Below are 17565 nucleotides of genomic sequence, written 5' to 3'. Positions count from 1 at the left end.
CAGCTTCCAAGTCTCCTTTGGGACAGACTTCTGCTTCAACGAGGCAGAACCTTGACCACAGAGTAGCCCAGCAAGGTTCACCTGGACCCTCTTCAGCGCTGCCAGCTCCAAATACCTGGAATCCTGGCCCTGCCCCCGCGCCAGCCGCGGATGGGACTGCCCAGCCTTGCAGGACCGTGGTTCCTGGAACAGACGTCTGGGGCTGTGCGTGACTCGGCCCTGAGTCACCCGCTCCTGGCAGCCCGGCCCCAACCCGCACCAGGGCAGCGTGGGTGTGGGGCCGGCCCTCTCCTCCAGCTCCATCCCACTGCCTGGCACGGTGCAGGACTAATCCTGCTCCTGGGCTCAGCAGCAGGTCAGCCCTGTGAGCTACACCCAGCCCCAGGTCACCTCTTTTGCTTGGGACAAACCAAGGGGGCCTGAACAACCAACCCTCTACCCATGGAGACCAATGCAGCATCAGCCAGAGACTGAGCTGCGGTGCTATGGCCCCCCCAGCACCCCACAGGGTCTGCAGCCCCACCACCCTCCTACCAGGCAGGTCCAGGCACCCCACAGGCAACAAACTTCCTAAAAACTGAACTGTTGAGCAAAATAAAGTTTAATGCCTCTTTCGGTCTTCTCTAGTTATCTTTCAGCTCAGTGCCACCCCACTGGCGAGGGGAAGCCTGCTCGACAGCCCTCCTGGCAAGGCTGCCTGGCAATCCCCCAGCCAAGGCTCTGTCTGGAAGCTGAGAGGAGACTTCTTCATCCCAGTCGGACTCATCCTCAGCCCTCAAATCCACAGGATGCTGCAGACTGGCTCGTCCCAGCCACTCGGGGCGCAGATCCAGCTGACATCCAAGGCGCCGGTGACGAGAAGCGAGTGGCTACATTCAACAGTTCTTCAACTGGCAGCTTTAGCTACTAGAGAAGGACATAAAGCTTGCCACTGAAGAACTGGTGCTGGTTAGCCAGGAGTGGGGTGGCAGGGCAGCACCTGGGAAGGGAACACACGTATCAGAGCCAGGATCGAACCGCAACGAGCTGAGACGTCACCCACAGCAGCCACCTCAACTGACAGAGCTGCTTCTCTCCCCCACCCCTGCACCACGTCCTGATCTGCCGCCTCGTCCTTCCCCCCCAGGGCAGAGATCCCACAGGATCACTCCGCTGTGCCAGGGGATCCAGAGGCAGATCTGACCTCCGTTCTTCCCATCCCACCCCCTCTCCCAAAGCAGCTGGTGCATCGACTCCAGCACCTGCAGCCATCCCTAAAACACGAGCGACAGGCAGGGAAATCAAGGCCATTTCTGCTGGAAAATAAGAGATAAGGCAATCTGCTCTGGCAGGGACCGGTGGCCACGGCAGGGAGGCCACTGCAGGTTGGGGTTAAGGCATTTCCCACCTGCTCACCCCAGGTTGGCAGGATCCCACCTGGCCAGGGGCCAACGCCGCCAACGGGAAAGACACTTTGTCAGGTGGCTGCTGCCAAGGCATTTTGGGGAGCGCGCAAGCTTCCTTCCATGTTATTTTGTCAGAGAACGAGGACATGAGCCCTGGGGGCCTGGTGTGCGACCTCACTGCTCCCTCTTCAACTCAGGAAAAACCCCCCATTTTCACACCCCCCAGCACTTCAGCCGTGGGCATCGAGTTCGGGGAAAGCCCCGGGTGCCCGGCACTGCTGTGCGCGGACAGATGTCCCCGGTGCGGGGACGGACAGCCGGTCACCGCAGCGGCTGCCCCGCAGCATCCTCCCGCCAGTGTCACCCCAAAGGCACCGGGAATCCTGGCTGGCCCCGGGGGATGGCCGGGGTCCCGGTGCGTGTCACGGCAGGGGCTGCGGGGACGCTCCCGGTGCGGGGCCGGTGGCCGGGGCGCAGCGGCGGCAGCGGGGCCTGCCGGGGATGCCGAGCATTCCTGGCGTGCCGGGTACATCTGGTCCGGATTCCAGCGAGCGGGTCCCGGCCCCGCTCCACCCCCGCCGGGCCGTGAATCAGCACCCGCCGCTGAGCCACCGGCCCCGGGAGCTGGCGGGGGGGGCTCTGCCGGTAACAGGGCTCTTCCCCATCCCTTCTCGGCTCACTGGCACCGGAGAGGGCCCCGGTGGGAGCTCACCCCGCTAATAAAACCCACTGTACCTCCAACTAGTGCCCCCTTCCCGGTTTAACCGGGTCGCCCCCCTCCCCTCTCTCGTCTCGGTAAGACCAATTCCCCCTCCCCGCCAAAGGAGACGGCTCCTCTCCGGTAAAGCCGGTCCCTCCGCTCCCCGCCGGGGGACCCCACCGACCTCCTGCCCCCTCCGCTGCCCGGGATGCTCCGGTCCGTGCCCACGGCGGGGAGCGGCCTCGGGTCAAAGTCTGCCCCGCCCGGTCCCCCAGTGAAGGTCACCCCCGGGGCGGCCACTGCCCGTCGCAGGGCGGCCCCGGCCGCGGCCCCACCCGCCCCACCGGGAGCCCCCGGAGCGGGGACCGCGCCCCGGTCCCAGCCCCAACCCCCCCTACCCCGCCCTGCCGCCACCGGGGGCGAGGCCACCGGGCCCAGGCGGCGCCCGCGGAGTCCCGACAGGGTCGCACTGAGCCGTACCCCCCACCGCCGCCCTGCCTCGGGGAAAGGTGACCTTCCCCGGCGGGACTACCGGGCGCGGTAGGACTACCCTCGATCCCCCGCGCACCGGCGGCCCCGCAAAGGGCTCGGCTGCCCTTAACGCCCTCCCCGGCGCGGCCCCGCCGGACCCACCTGCGCGGCGCCGCCACCGCCCGGCCCGGCCCGGTGCCGCCGCTCCCCCCGCCGCCGCGCGCGCCGGCTCCCGTCTCGGATCAGCTGGCGGAGTCATGACGCAGCCACCCACCGGCCCCACCCCCGGCCAATCGCCTCCCGGGACGGGCGGTGCGAGCCCCGCCCCCGCCGCGCCCGCCCCCGCCGCGAGTGCTGTTCGCTCCCACCAATGGCGACCAAGCACCGTCTGCCACCCAGCCAATAGAAAGGCAAAGCCGGCGCTCTGCCCCGCCCACCCCGCTGGGGGAGCGCTGGGCTTTCCCCCGGCCAACCGGCGGTTGCCTAGGAAACGGCTGGGCCCGCCCCACCGCGGGGCATGCCGGGAGGTGTAGTGCGGCGCGGCGCTCCCGGCATGCCCCGCGTGCTGTGAGTTGGCATTTTCAAGAGGGTGAAGGAGGCGGCGGGGGGAGGGCGGCTCTGAAAGGGCCCGACCCGCACCGCGGGCTCCTGCCGGGCTGCGGCGCTGTCTCAGGGCCGCCCCGGCCGCCCCCTCCCGCCCTCGGGCGGCGCCGCCCGCGCCTTTCATCGCTTGGGGCCGGTGACACAGCCCCGATTCCGAGAAGTTGCTCTAAGTCGGCGGCCAATCAGAAGTGAGCGCTCGCCCTGCGCACCAATCGGCGGCCGCGGGGGGCGGAGCTGCGGGAACTCGGCTGACCCCGATGACTTGGCAGCGCCGCGCGATGACTGGACAACTTATTTAAAGGGACCGCACCCTCCGCCCCAGCCGCGGGGGTGGAGGGCAGGGGCGGCCCGGCCAGGCGAGCGGGGCCACCGCAGCCCTGCTGGCAGCCGCAGCGCTCCCGCCCCGCCTGCTGCGGACCGAGCCGGGGGGGGGCGGGGATCAGGGGTGCGGTGCCCCTTTAAGGACATTTCCTGCCCTTCGCCCTAGTAACAGCTGATTGCAGCGGGCAGGGGGCGGGGGCCAATGGGCTGCCTCCACGTCCCGCCCACGTGACTCCCACGCGCTGCCGCCGCCGCGCCATGCGGCGCTGCCCGGAGGGAGGCCCCTGCGCCCTTAAAGGGGCCGCGCGGGGCTCGGCCGCGGGATGGTGTCCTGGCAGCCTCCCCCGCGGGCAGAGCTGCGCCCGGCGGCCCCGCGCCTGGCGGCCCCGCCCGGGACACACCGGGGGCTGTGGCCCCGGCTCACAGAGACTGCGACCGGGCAGTGCGGTGCCCGGCTGCCCCTCTCCAGCCCAGCCCCGCAGCCTGCGGGGATCGCGCTGGGTCCCGCGGGGAGAGCGGCGGGGGAGGTGCCCTGGCCCCGCTGCCTGTACCGGCACTCACCTGCCGCCGGTGGGGTCCACCTGCCGCCGCGGGGACCCCTTTAAGGCCGGCTGCCTCGTCAGCTCGGCTCGCCCGACTCCAGCTGACAGCCCGGGGCGCCTTTGACGTCAGCCGGCGGCGCTGCCGCGTCATGCCCCGCTCCTGCCCATCTATAGGCACCGCGCCCCGGCCTTGCGCAACCCCCGCCCCGGCGGCCGCTGGAGGGAGCCCGGGCCCCGCGTCCCGAGTGGGGCTCCCGCCCCCGGGGGTACCGGGGCTGGGCGGGGGCAGGGGGGTGTGAGTGTGTGTGTCCCGTGTCCCGGTCCCCCCCCGCGCCCCCCGGGCACATGGCGGCGCGGCGGCCGCATGTGACCGCCGTCACCTGACCAACATGGCGGGGGCCCGCGCCGCCCCCGCCCGCCGCGGCTGAGCCCGCCGCACCGGCAGGTAACGCGGGGCCGGGGGCGGCGGGGACCCGGGACGGTGAGGGACCCCCCCGGGGGAAGTGAGGGGCCCCCGGGACGAGCCCTCGGGTCTGTGGGGCTCAGCCCGCCTCTGTCCCCCCATCCCCGGTAGCCAGGGCGCTGTGGGGCCCGGGGCTGGGACACGGTGCCGGGGCTGCCCCTGCGGCCGTGGCCTCTGCTCGGCGGCTGGGGATGCGCTCCTGGCTCAAGGGCAGAGGGCAGCCTCCCGGGTCAGCCCCGGGGGCTGCGGAGATGCTGTTGTCCCCCCCATCCCTGCCCTGGGCTTGTGTCCCGTCCCCCAGCACCGGGGCTGCGGATGTCCCACCATGTCCCCCCATCAGCTGCGGAGGTGCCATCGTGTCGCCCTCAGCAGCCCTGGGGCTGCAGTGGTCCCGTTGTGTCCTCCTCCCCAGCTGCACAGGTCCCACTGTGTCCCCTCCACCGGCCCCAGGGCTGCGGAGGTGCCATCATGTCCCCTACAAGTCCCATCGTGTCCCTCTCTCTGGCCCTGGAGCTGTGGAGGTCCTGTTGTATCCCTCTCCCCAGCTGCAGAGGTCCTGTCGTTCCTCTCTCGCCGTCCCCAGGGCTGCAGAAGTCCCATCGTGTGTCCTGACCCAGCCCTGTGGCTGCACGTCCCATCACGCCCTCCCCTGGATCCCACCATGTCCCCCTCTGTAGGGCTGTGGAGGTCACACCAGGTCCCCCTCCTTGGCTGCGGAGGTCCCATCTTGTCCCCCTCATCCAGGGGTGGTCCTTTCTCAACTCCCAGCCCTCCTAGATATACCATCTTTTAAACAAACTCCTGAAATCAGCCTTTTTTTCCCCAGGTGGCAATGGGGAAGTGAGACTTGCTGTTCGGCGGGGCTCCCGCGGGGAGGGCAGGGACGGTGCCACTCTTGCCCGCTCCCTCACAGCCTCTCCGGGCTGCCTTTCATCCAGCAGAAGCCGACATGGACGGCTTTCTCCGGAGCGTGGAGAAAGACCTGAACATCGACCGCCGGCAGCTGGCAGCTGCCGCCGAGGGGACCCACGTTACTGCCTTCGTCCCGGTGAAATGGCTGACGAGCCTCAAGGAGCGGCGGGTGCTGCCTGGGCTGTGCCCGCGGCCGGAGGGGCTGAGCGACGTGGAGGTGCGGACGTTCCTGCAGCACTCGGTGCAGAAGCTGCCCGCGGGCTGGACGCGGGTGGAGATCCACGGGCTGCGGAAGGAGCGGCTGACGTACCCGCTGCGGGTGCAGCCCCCCACCTGCGACCAGCGTCAGGGCAGCCCGGAGACCCTGAACGGCTTCATGCAGAGCGTCGCCTCCCAGAATTACCGAAACCTCTGGTGCCGGGCTCACTGCCTCTATGTACGGCCATACCGGCATGCTGACGTGCCGCCCACCATGCCAGCCCTGGACGTGCTGCGAGCCGCCCTGCAGAAGGCTTATGGCTGCCCCGTCCTTCAGGTGGGCAAGAACGTGCCCGGTGCTTCCCCTGCCAAGGAGAGCGTGGCGGCCGCCAAGGGGGTGTCCCCCTGCCCCAACATGCTGCAGGCTGAAGCTCTGCTGGAGTCAGCCAACATGCTGTACATCATCTACCCGTACGTGCAGTTCTGTTTGCACGACATTGTGACTTTCAGCCCGGCCAAACTCACCAACAGCCACGCCAAAATCCTCTTCCTGCTCTTCCATGTGCTGCAGGCCATGAGGGCTTGTCACCAGGCGGGTCTGGCTTGTGGCGCCTTCACCCTTCGGGACGTGGCTGTGGACGAGAAGCTGTGCAGCCGGCTCCGTGTGAACTTCAGAGAGTATGAGGGACCAAAGAAGGAGGAAGTGAATCTGGAGGCTGATCTGGAACAAACGAGCGAGCAAAGCAGCGCTGGCGTGCCAGGGCGGGAGGTGAGGTGCACCGTCTGCCAGAAGGAGCTCCGAGACCTGGTGTTACAGTGGGTACACGGGCAGGTCAGCAACTTTGACTACCTTATGCGTCTGAACAGTTTGGCTGGGAGGAGAATGGGAGACCCCAATTACCACCCGGTTCTTCCGTGGGTGGTGGACTTCACTACCAAAAACGGAAAGTTCAGGGACCTGAGGAAATCCAAGTTCCGACTCAACAAGGGAGACAAGCAGCTGGACTTCACCTATGAGATGACCAAGCAGGCGTTTGTTGCTGGTGGGTCAAGTGGGGAGCAGCTCCATGTCCCCCACCACATCTCGGATGTCCTTTCGGATATCACCTACTACGTGTACACGGCTCGGAGGACACCCAAGGCGGTGCTGTGCTGCCACGTGAGGTCCCAGTGGGAGCCCAATGAGTATCCAGCCAGCATGGAGCGCATGCAGAGCTGGACCCCGGACGAGTGCATCCCAGAGTTTTACACGGACCCCTCCATCTTCCGATCCATCCATCCCGACATGCCCGACCTGGATGTGCCATCTTGGTGTAGCTCCTACGAGGAGTTCATCGAAGTCCACCGCATGCTGCTGGAGAGCCGGGAGGTTTCTCAGGACCTCCACCACTGGATCGATCTCACTTTTGGGTACAAGCTGCTGGGGAAGGATGCTGTCAAGGAGAAGAATGTCTGCCTGCATCTAGTAGACAACCATACACATCTGACGACTTACGGGGTTGTGCAGCTCTTTGACCAGCCGCATCCCAGGCGCATGGTGGGACCTGCCTACACGCCTGCTGAAGCTCCAGCCATTGCCCGGCCTCTTCTGCAGAATATCAGGGAGACTGTGTTTTTGGAGGATATCCAAGGCCAGGTGACAGATGCGGTTAATGGGCTGGTCCTGGAGGCTACTCCTAGTGAAACCACCTGGTCTGGGGAGAAACCCATCGCTGGTGAGGATGATTTGGAGCAAGGCACAGAAGCCCTGGATTCGATTTCTGCCACTACTAGAGCTGCTGATCAGCCCTGTGCCCCTGTGCCTTTGGCACAGCCCTCCGCCCTCCCTGCTTATGCCACTGAAAGCAAAACCTCAGGTGTCCGACCTCTCCGTCGGAGCAAGGCAGGCGCTGTGGATCAGGTTGACATAAAGATCACCCTTCCTGACGGCTTCAATCCACTCCAGGCCCTGGAAGAACTGGAGAAACTGGACAATTTCTTGGTGAAAGGCTTAAGCAGTGAGATGCAGCTGATGGAGCAGCCATGGGAAGAGCCACCCCTGGGTCTCTCGGACCTTTTCCAGAGGGACATGCAAGCTTTGGGCATTCTGGTAGCTGAGATTATATTTGCCCCAAGGATTCGTCCTTCGAAGCCTGACGCATCCCTCTTGGAGCGGTTCCTGATGGTGCGTAACCTCTGTCGCTACTACCCCAAGGAGATCCCGGCCCCGCTGCAGCACGTGCTGCACGTCCTGCTGCAGCTGAGCGTGCCGGTGGAGAAGCTGCTGAAGACGAAGCTGGGCAAGGGTGCAGTGCAGCTATTTGAGTACAAACCCATCTCCCAGGGCCTCCCCCCACCCTGCCCCACGCAGCTCCTCAGTCCCTTCAGCTCCATTGTCCCCTTCCCCACATATTTCCCAGCCCTGCACAAATTCATTTTCACCTATCAGGCAAAGAAAATAGAGGATGAAGGTGAGGGCCGAGAACTTGTTTTCCAGCTATGGCAGCAGCTGGAGGGGATCCTTTCTGAAATCACTCCTGAAGGCTTGGAGATTCTTCTGCCCTTCATATTATCTCTGATGTCCGAGGAGAACACCGCTGTCTACGCAGCGTGGTATCTCTTCGAACCTATAGCTAAATCCCTGGGTCCGAAGAACACCAATAAATACCTGCTCAAGCCGTTGATCGGGGCGTACGAGACCCCCTGCTACCGCCATGGCAGGTTCTACCTCTACACGGATTGCTTCGTCGCCCAGCTGATTGTGCGCCTGGGACTGCAGTCCTTCCTCCTCAACCTGCTGCCCCACATCCTGCAGATTCTTGTTGGCATCGAGAACTCCCGGGAGGAGAGCAAATCCCTCCTCGGCGCGGCCGATGATGATGAAAGCGGAGGGGAAAGCCCGGTGTCATGTGTGTTCGGGGAGGAGATCAAAATGGACGTGGAGCACAGCTCGGCTGCGCTCGACCTCCTCGACTACACCTCTGGTGTCAGCTTCCACGACCAAGCCTACCTGCCCGAGAGCGAGGACTTCCAGAGCGGCCTCTACGTCGGGGAGTCCCTGCAGCCTCAGGAGCAGGAATCGCTCAGCCTTGGGCGGCTGAGTGACAAGAGCAGCGCCAGCGAGGTGTCCCTGGGAGAGGACAGACCTGCGGACGGGGATTCCCAGAAGGACAAGAGCAGCTTGAAGTCCATGGACAGCAGCCAGGACCTGAAACAGAGCGAGGACTCGGAGGAGGAGGAAGAGGAGCGTGATGAAGAGGAGCACGATGACGCTGCGGTTGATGCAGAGCTGGCGGTGGCCGTGGATGCTGGTGCCTCCGTGGATGTCACTCTGGCTGATGATGGCAGCGAACCAGAGGATGGAGAGGGAGAGGAGCTGCCGGATCACCCTGGTGACAAAGAGCAGACGATACTCCTGGGTAAGACCCTGCTGGGGCTGAGCCTTTCTGTCAAGCGTGGCCAACACCCAGCAACGCAGAGAGTGGGAGAAAGAGAGAGCCTGGGAAGAACTGCCTGAAAGGAGGTTGGAACCAGGGGGGTCGGGCTCTTCTCCCAAGTAACAAGTGACAGGATGAGAGGAAACGGCCTCAAGTTGTGCCAGGGGACGCTCAGATAGTTGGATAATATTTTTCACTGAAAGAATTGTTGGGCATTGGAACGGGCTGCCCAGGGCAGTGGTGGAGTCACCATCCCTGGAGGGGTTGAACAGACACAGAGATGATGTTCTTAGGGACGTGGTTTAGTGCTAGTGTTGGGTTAATGGTTGGACTCGATGGTCTTGAGGGTCTCTTTCAACCAAAATGATTTTGTAATTCTAAGTGGGTTCAGATTTGGGGAGGTCTGTGATCCAAGCTTGGGGTCAGTGATGAAACCAACGTAAAAGGCCATGTCTCCACTGCAGTGTGTGGATCTGAGGGGCGGGAGGCTGCGATAACTAATCTGCTCCGTGCCGGGCTCTGTCCTTGTGACTGTTGTTGTTTTGCAGACACAGCCTGTAAGATGGTGAGGTGGCTCTCGGCCAAGCTGGGCCCTACCGTCACGTCCCGCTTCATCGCCAGGAACCTGCTCCGTCTGCTCACGTCCTGCTACATCGGTAATGTCTGTTCTTTGGGGAGTCGTGGCGGGGGGCTGTGCCCCCGAACAGTCTTGCTGGTGGCTTGGGTGTAGCCTCCTGCTTCAGCTCATGATGTTGTCTCTGTCAGGCCCTACCAGGCAGCAGTTTGTACCAAGCAACGATGAGAACAGTCCCCTGAGCACAGGAAATATCTACCAAAAGCGGCCGGTGCTGGGAGATCAGGTGTCCAAGCCAGTGCTGGCCTGTCTGGTGCACATGGCGTATCTGTACGGAGAGCCCGTCCTCACCTACCAGTACCTGCCCTACACCAGCTACCTGGTTAGTATTGGGTTTTTTGCCTTTTCTCCTCTTCTTGTGTGTGTTGGAGCCAGAGTTGTGCCCAGGCACAAAAGAAGGATGCGCAGAAAACAGTCCAGACTCGCCAGGAGCCTCTTAGCATAAAAATATGTGCTCGCTCGGCTGAGTTCTGCCTGTGCTGATGCAGCCAGAAGAGGCACCTTCACCCCTGTGATGAGCTCCGATAGGCTTCCAGCGAAGCGCGCAGCTGCGGACGTGGGCTTTGCTCTTCAGCAAGCTTCAGCCACCACAGATCTGCATTGGGCTGCTGCATCCCCTCCTTCCCCATGTTATCCGGGTGCTTTCCCTGTCCAGATCCTTTCCTGACATTCGCAAAGCCAGAGAAAAAGGGTCTTTTTTTGCTTTGCTGGGTGACTGCTGCAACAGAGCTGGCACAAGGGTGGGATTGTGATAAAGGGCAGGCGGAGCTGCCGCAGGATTGCTGGAGTGAGTGTTTTGAGAGATCTGGATGGGGAGATAGGGGATGAGCTGGGGTGAGGCTAAAGGAGGTTTTTCGAACTGTGTAAAAAAAAATACTGGCAAGACTTACCAACTTTTCAGCTTGAAAATTCATAGCTGAATAGCAAGAAGAAAATTGTGTAATGCAGCTGATTGAAAAACAAACCAATTTTTCATCAAAAAAATGTTTTGAGTGTTTAAAACAGGCTTCTTTTTCATATTGCTCCCTTTTTAGTGGTTATAAACACTTTGGTTATGGATTCTTGTTTAAATGGAAAACTTCAATAGCTTTCTGATAACTTAAATGTAGAGGAAAAGAGGCCACAGCTGTTCATTTAAAGAAAACAAAAAGGCATTGTCAGTTTTTCCAGTGTTGAAGGGGAGATTTTTTTCAGGGGAAAAAATCCCATTTTTCAGCAAAGTCATTCTCCACCCAGTTGCAATCATAGCTCCAGCTGTTCTGCTTTGCTTTACTAAACTTATTGCTCGGGGGTGCTGGGGGGATTAATACCCCTGTGAACAGCATTTGGCAACCTGCTGTTAAAGCAATGAAACTTACAGGTCACAAATAGGATAAAGTCAATAACCTTCTTGCAGGATTTGGCAGAGCGGATCTTTTGTGAGAGGAAGAGCCTCTGTGATGAGCTGGAAGATGGCAGGTGTACAAGAAATATAGTGGAAACCGGGAATTGTTTGTGGTTTTTGTTACTGGCTCTCTTTTCCTTGGGTGTTTGACTAGGAGTTAGGAAATAGGACAATCTAGAAAGAAGTCTGTCAGCGTTGCTGCTGATGCTGTTAACTCTTTGGCATTGCTGCAGCCAGCATCGGTATGTTGTCAGCAAAAAACGATGTGCCCTTCTGCCTCGTGAAATTATTAGCAGCTGCATTTCTAGAAGTCAGCAGCAGGTTTGCCCAGACTTTATGCTTGGATATTTCATGCGAGGACTGTTCCTCTGCAGCCTGTGCATCCAGGCTCACCATGGCATGGGGTGAAGACACTGATTCTTGCTTTAAGTCGCATGTATGTTGTAGGTTTCTCCTCTTCCTGCGCTGGCAAACGATGCTCTGGGGTGTCCAGGCTGGTGATAGACCGGGTCAGTCTGGGGTTGTCTCTCTCCTCTCTGAGTGTCTCATCCGTGGGAACATCCTGCAAGGAGATTCCCTCCAGAGGACACATGCGATCTTGAGGGTGTCATGCCCCGTTCTCTCCAGGCCCATCTCTGGTGCTCATGTCTGTCCATCAGTTTTCAGGCTCATCCCCCGAGTCAACGACACGAGTTGCTGTTGAGACTTGGTGCTCAGGTTCCTTTCCCAGGGGCTGTGACCAGCGTGACCATGCTGGGTTTTGAGGCTGAGCTGGGGTGATCCTGGGATGTGTCCTGCTGGGGGATGGCAGCCTTGGTGCAGAAAACTCCTTTTGCAGGTTGCGCCCGGCGGTGGGGCTGGCGGTGGCCGGCTGAACAGTCGGAAGGAGGCCGGGCTCCTGGCCGCAGTTACGCTGACCCAGAAGATCGTGGTATGTCTGTCGGACACCACGCTGATGGACATTCTCCCCAAAATTAGCCAGGAGGTGCTGCTCCCGGTGCTGGGCTTCCTCACTTCACTGACCGTCGGGTAAGTGCTGCCGTGCCTTCAGACGGGAGCGGCACAACTCAGAATGGGGGATTTGGGAATGGTTCTGCGAGGGCTTCAGTGCTCCTGGGGTTGTGAGGCTGCTCCTGCCCCCATGTGCACCTCCTTGCACTGGTGCACAGCATGCACGGAGAGCGTGTGCTGCTCAGGGCCTTCTGGTAACACAGACAAGGCAGGAAGCATGAAACGGAGCGGGGAAAAAGTGATACGTGGAGGGCAAGCTGGTAATGGATGTCCTCTTCAGTTTCCCCAGTGGTGCCCAGGCTCGTGTTGTCCTGTGCGTTAAGACAATCAGCCTAATTGCCTTGATCTGCCTGCGGATTGGGCAGGAGATGGTGCAGCAGCATTTGAGTGACACAGTGAGAAACTTCTTTGGGGCTTTCTCACTGCTGCAGGAGCTGCAAGACCAGGTCAGTGACGTGGGAGAGGTTCCTCCTGCCATCCCCCAGCACCCAGCCGCAGGAATGTGGCGGGCACGCTTGTGCACACCAGTACTGGTGTCAGCTGTGTTTGTGTAATTATGTGGTGAGAGCATCTGATCTGGGGTATCTTCCTGTTTTCTCTTGCCCAGGGGTTGACAGTGGAGTCGCTGAGCAGCTGTGAGGTGCCGCTGATGGAGGTTCCCCTTTCGGATGGGAAGCTGCTGGCTCTGGACCCAGCTGTGCTGATGGAGTTACAGAAGGTGTTTAACCCTGAGATGGCCTACATCACCTACATCCCCTTCTCCTGCCTGCTGGGTATGGCTTGGCCACCGTCTCCTGGGGTTTTGGAGAGAGTTCCGTGCTATGGATCTGAACTGGGGAGAAGTCAGAGGGTGTAGAGCACCTGGGGAAACCCACAGCTTCTACACTGAGGCTTGGTCTGCTTGGTGGGTTGGGAGCCTTTGCTGCGAGCCGCGTGTGGGGGATGTTGTATTCGCAACCCTGTGCCGTCCTTTGTTCTGTTGTTGATGGTGAGGGACGATAACGGCAAAATTCCTTCCCTCGGAGCCACGTTCTCTCTCTTTCAGGTGATGTTATCCGGACAGTTGTGCCCAACCACTCACTGGTTGAGAAGCTGGCTGGCCTGTACCTGGAGAACGTGAACCCCAAGAGCCTGCAGGTCGTTAGCCTGGAGCAAACGCCGAGTGCGGTGGGCTCAGACCAAGATCCGCGAGGGACCGAGCCGTTCTCTAGCCATCATGAGGACAGTCACTCTGGGACTTTCGGCAGCGTGCTGGTAGGGAACCGCATCCAGGTCCCTGTGGACACACAGCGCGAGGGTCTTAGCTTGCTTCGCCTCAGTGCTGGCGCCGATGGCTTTATTCCCAGCTCATCCAGCGAGGAGAACACCCTGAAGCACGACCTTCCTCGCAGCACCCACATGCTGTGCGGGAACTGGCTGGCTTACTGGCAGTACGAGATCGGGGTGAGCCAACACGACCCCCGCTTCCACTTCCACCAGATCAAGCTGCAGAGTTTCTCAGGGCATTCTGGGGCTATCAAGTGTGTGGCACCACTCAGCAGCGAGGACTTCTTCCTGAGTGGCAGCAAGGACAAAACTGTCCGCCTTTGGCCCTTGTACAACTACGGGGATGGCACCAGCGAGGTGCCACCACGCTTCACGTACGCCGAGCACAAGAAGTCTGTTTTCTACGTGAGCCAGCTGGAGGCATCGCAGCACGTGGTGAGCTGCGACGGGACCGTGCACATCTGGGACCAGTTCACAGGTAAGAAGGGAAGGGGTGAGCGCTGGCTGGAGTGAACTGGTCCAGTCCTTAAAGACAGAGGGGCTGGACTGACTTTTGATGGCTCCTGTTAAAAACCAGCACAGAACTGGAGATTTGCTGTGTACCTTCTCCGTACATCTACTGCCATAATATCTGTGTCGCGTTTTCACAGGCAAACTTCTCCGGACTTTTGATGAATTAGACAGCAAAGTCCCCATCACAGCAGTGACCACCATGCCACCTCCCTATCACAGCATCTCTGTGGCCAGCGCAGACTCTGTGCTGCGGTTCATCGATCACAGGAAGCCAGGACTGCAGGTAGGGAGTCTGGAGCTCTGGGAGCTCTCTCCTCCATCCGTGTGCTTCATGATGGGATCACGGGTGGCCCAAAGCTGCCATGACTCCACAAAAGCCAGCTGGGCCCCAGGGGCTCTTGTCCCCTAAATGCTGGATTCCCTGATCATAGAATCATAGAATAGTTTGGGTTGGAAACAACCTTCAGAGGTCATCTAGTCCAACCCCCCGATCTTCATCCCCCAGTAGCTGGATTCTTTCTCTTTTAGCACGAGTTTCGCCTGGCCAGTGGTGTGAGCGCTGGGCTCATCCGCTGCTTGGCCGTGAGTCCCAACGGGCGCAGCGTTATGGCCGGCTTCTCCTCTGGTTTCGTTGTGCTGCTGGATACCAGGACAGGACTCATCATGCGGGGGTGGCCTGCCCATGAGGGAGACATCCTGCAGATCAAGGTGAGAGGTCCACCTGGGCTGAGAGTGAGGGGCTGCTTTGTGGGCTTCCAAAAAATCCACTGAGGTTGCATGGAGCATCCTTCTGGCTTGGCAGGGCTTGTCTGCTCCATCCTCTGGGTGTTCCTCCATCCTCTGGGCACTCCTCCACCCCTTGCTGTGTCCCTGAGAGGCTGCTCAAGCTCTTCTGCCCCATGATTTGTGCTGCGGGCAGCTGTTCATGGTCCAGCCTGTGCTGAACAGAGATCAGCCCTCCCAGGTGTCAGTGCCAGGTCTGCAGCAGGAGCAGGGAGGAGACATGTCTCCTGTGAAGAAGTGAGTGTGTTGCTTTCTCCGCAGCGCTCTCAGCACCCCTGGGAGAAAGTCGCTCTAATGAGTAACTTTTGTCCATATTTACCTGCCCGCAGGGAGCAGCGTTGGTGCTCCAGTGTCCTTGACCGAAATGCAAGTTAAACAAAGTTCAGCGCTGGGTGGTGTTTACCCTCTCACAAGCTCTGCTAAAAAGCAGCTCCAGGCTTCTTCTCCTGTCCTCAGCAGTGTTTTCTGCCATGAGAGAGCCTCCCAGTTCCTTTTTCTGAGAAGGAAAATAATGTGGCAGGTGGTTTGATGGAGAGGGAGACTGCATGATAATCTCTTTACTTACGGCAGTAGGAACAGATGATAAATTAGTTCTGCTGAGTATCAGGATGTTGAGAAGAGACACAGCCCATCTCTTGGAGGACAGTGCTAGAGGAGGTTGCCAGCTGCCAGAGAGTCCTGTGGCTTCCAGTGTCTGTCCGGATGCCTTGTTAATACAGCTCAGCACTATCAGTTGCTTGGAAATGGCTGAGACTGTCCCAGGGGATTGCACTGGGACTGCTGTGTCGTTGGCAGCCACCCGCTGATCTCATTTGCAGGATGAGATTGGGAGTTCTTACTGCAGCAGTGTTGGTTCACTGGCCTTTCCTCTCCCGCAGGCTGCGGAGGGCAGTGTGCTCATCAGCTCCTCTTCGGATCATTCCCTGACTGTCTGGAAGGAACTGGAGCAGAAACCTTTGCACCACTACAAATCTGCATCTGAACCCATCCACGCGTTTGACCTCTACGGCAACGAAGTGGTGACCGGCACTGTGGCCAACAAGATTGGCGTCTACTCCATGCTGGAGTCCTCAGCTCTGCCCATCAGCACGACCAAGCTGAGCTCGGAGAATTTTCGGGGTACGCTGACCAGCCTGGCCGTGCTGCCCACGAAGTGCCACCTCCTGCTGGGCTCGGACAACGGTGTCATACGCCTCCTGGCATAGGGACCCCCGGCCCAGGAGCTTGTGGCTGTCCCACAGCGCTGGTGGCAGAGCTGGAAGCCGGCAGAGGAGGCAGAGTTAGATGTTTCTGAACAGAGGATGCAGGGGGGAGGTGTACTTTTTAGTGAGCACTTGGTACAGCATCTCTCACCTCTTCCTGTATCTTTAAAAAGAAAAAAGCCATAATTGAGAAACCTCCACTGCTGCTGGGAGAAATACTGGTGGTGTAGGTCACTGTCACCCCTGCAGAGAGGCCTGGAGCTTTCCATACCACGTGTGCCTGATCCCCAGGGGACTGTGAGCTGCCCTCCAGAGTAATACAGACCACGGGGTATCCTCCCTCCTTCAGTTAAGGGGCAAGAGGTGCCCTTTGGTAAGAACACAACAGTTATAGCTACTGCCGTCTGCACTTACCCTTCTCTCTCCCCTCCTGAACCACTGAACGGTCTTACTAGGATAGAATAAGCTGGGCCTGGGAATTGCTGCCTGGTGCTGGGAATCTCCTCCTCCTGTGGTCTGTGCTCAAGGCCCAGAGGATGCACTCTGTGAACTTCGGGTTCTGCCGGCCGAGTTAGAGCCTGTTTGGGAGGAGGAGAGGTTAACTAGAGCACTCCTGCTGCCTTACTGGCTCCAGGGCAAAGACAGGAATGGAAATCAGCCAAGGCACAAACCCTGTCTTCTCTGCTGGATTCTTTAGGAACGAGCTGCTGCAGAGGGACAGTTTGGGTTGGGAATGTGACTGTCTAGGGAGGCCAGAACTAGATGCTTCCATGGGGTTTCGGCTCCTGGAGTAGTAGGGTGGGGATGTTGGTGGTTCCTGCCCCAGCAGCGCTGCATCCCTTGATTATCCCAGGGGTGAGGAATGCCTCGTGTGTCACGCACCGGCAGCATTTCTCAAGAAATTTTCTTTCTAAACCTCTCTGGTCTCCTTTGTGCTGGTCAGACTCCTGGGGAAGACAGGACAGTGAAAAGGTGCTCAGTTTTGTCCCCTCCTGCTCTTGTAGGGCGAGAGCTAGAGGGTATGACCCAGCATGGTCCCCTGACCTTCCCTTTGGGACAGCACCGGGTGTTCCGCCCCAAAGGTGAGGAGAGCGGTCTTTGACCCAGCACTAGGAGCAGTTTCCTCACTTTTGCAGCCCTTTTCCCATCCATCCTTCAGCCTGGTCAGAGCCAGTATCGGGAGCGGGAAGCTCTTATCTTGGGCAGAGGAGGAACCTGCTGTGGCTTGTCCTGGGAGGGGAAAAGGCTTTCGTCCAGCTGCCGGTTCCTCTGAGCCACCCGCAGTTGGGAAAGCTGCCCTCTGCTCCCGGGAGGGCAAGCGGTTGGCCCTCGCTGTCCTTCCCTACCCAAGGGGAGCTCTCAGTCCCTTGTTGCCTATTAACCATTTGCAATAGATGTAAATATTTACTTCTAATAAACTCTTTGAAAGAGATGCAGAGATGGGTGTGTGGCCCCGGTGTGGTGCGGCGCAGGGCTGGGTGTGCTGCCTGTGGCTCCTGCTCTGGCAGCCAAAGCTAAAACTTCGCATTCAGGCACCTTTTGTGTTGCTGGGTGAGCTGGAGGAGGGATGGGTGAAGGTGCCCTGGATGTCAGGTAGGACTCTGCCGCACAGGGACTTGGATCTGCTTTCCAAGGAGAAGGAGCTCCCCATGTCACAGCAGCATGTCCCAAAGCAATTTGTGGTTGCAGAGCTCGGACCCGTCTCCTTCCCACTCCGTCCCAGTGTCCGGGGTGAGCTTGGGAACCAAGAGCCGCTGCGAG

At 60.1% G+C, this 17565-nt stretch overlaps 1 protein-coding gene and 1 long non-coding RNA gene across 2 annotated transcripts; one reads left to right on the top strand and one right to left on the bottom strand.

Moving 5' to 3' along the window:
- Window positions 1-583: 583 nt before the first annotated feature.
- On the bottom strand, window positions 584-2804 carry LOC135995785 (uncharacterized). The gene is made up of 2 exons (XR_010607174.1): window positions 2719-2804; window positions 584-979 (listed from the first exon to the last, which is right to left on the bottom strand). It is a non-coding gene; the product is annotated as an uncharacterized LOC135995785 (long non-coding RNA).
- A 1387-nt stretch (window positions 2805-4191) lies between these two features.
- On the top strand, window positions 4192-17191 carry WDR81 (WD repeat domain 81). Its single transcript, XM_065647108.1, has 11 exons — window positions 4192-4467; window positions 5312-8993; window positions 9560-9667; window positions 9777-9967; window positions 11868-12058; window positions 12321-12486; window positions 12648-12813; window positions 13086-13784; window positions 13957-14102; window positions 14348-14527; window positions 15481-17191. Exons 2-11 carry the CDS (start codon window positions 5435-5437, stop codon window positions 15805-15807), a joined length of 5733 nt encoding a protein of 1910 aa, XP_065503180.1. The 5' UTR covers window positions 4192-4467; window positions 5312-5434; the 3' UTR covers window positions 15808-17191.
- The last annotated feature ends 374 nt before the right edge of the window (window positions 17192-17565 follow it).

This window comes from Caloenas nicobarica, chromosome 17 (genome assembly GCF_036013445.1).
Source record: "Caloenas nicobarica isolate bCalNic1 chromosome 17, bCalNic1.hap1, whole genome shotgun sequence".
In the NCBI taxonomy this organism is placed as follows: Eukaryota; Metazoa; Chordata; class Aves; order Columbiformes; family Columbidae; genus Caloenas; species Caloenas nicobarica.
This window is presented reverse-complemented; position numbering and strand designations above follow the sequence as displayed.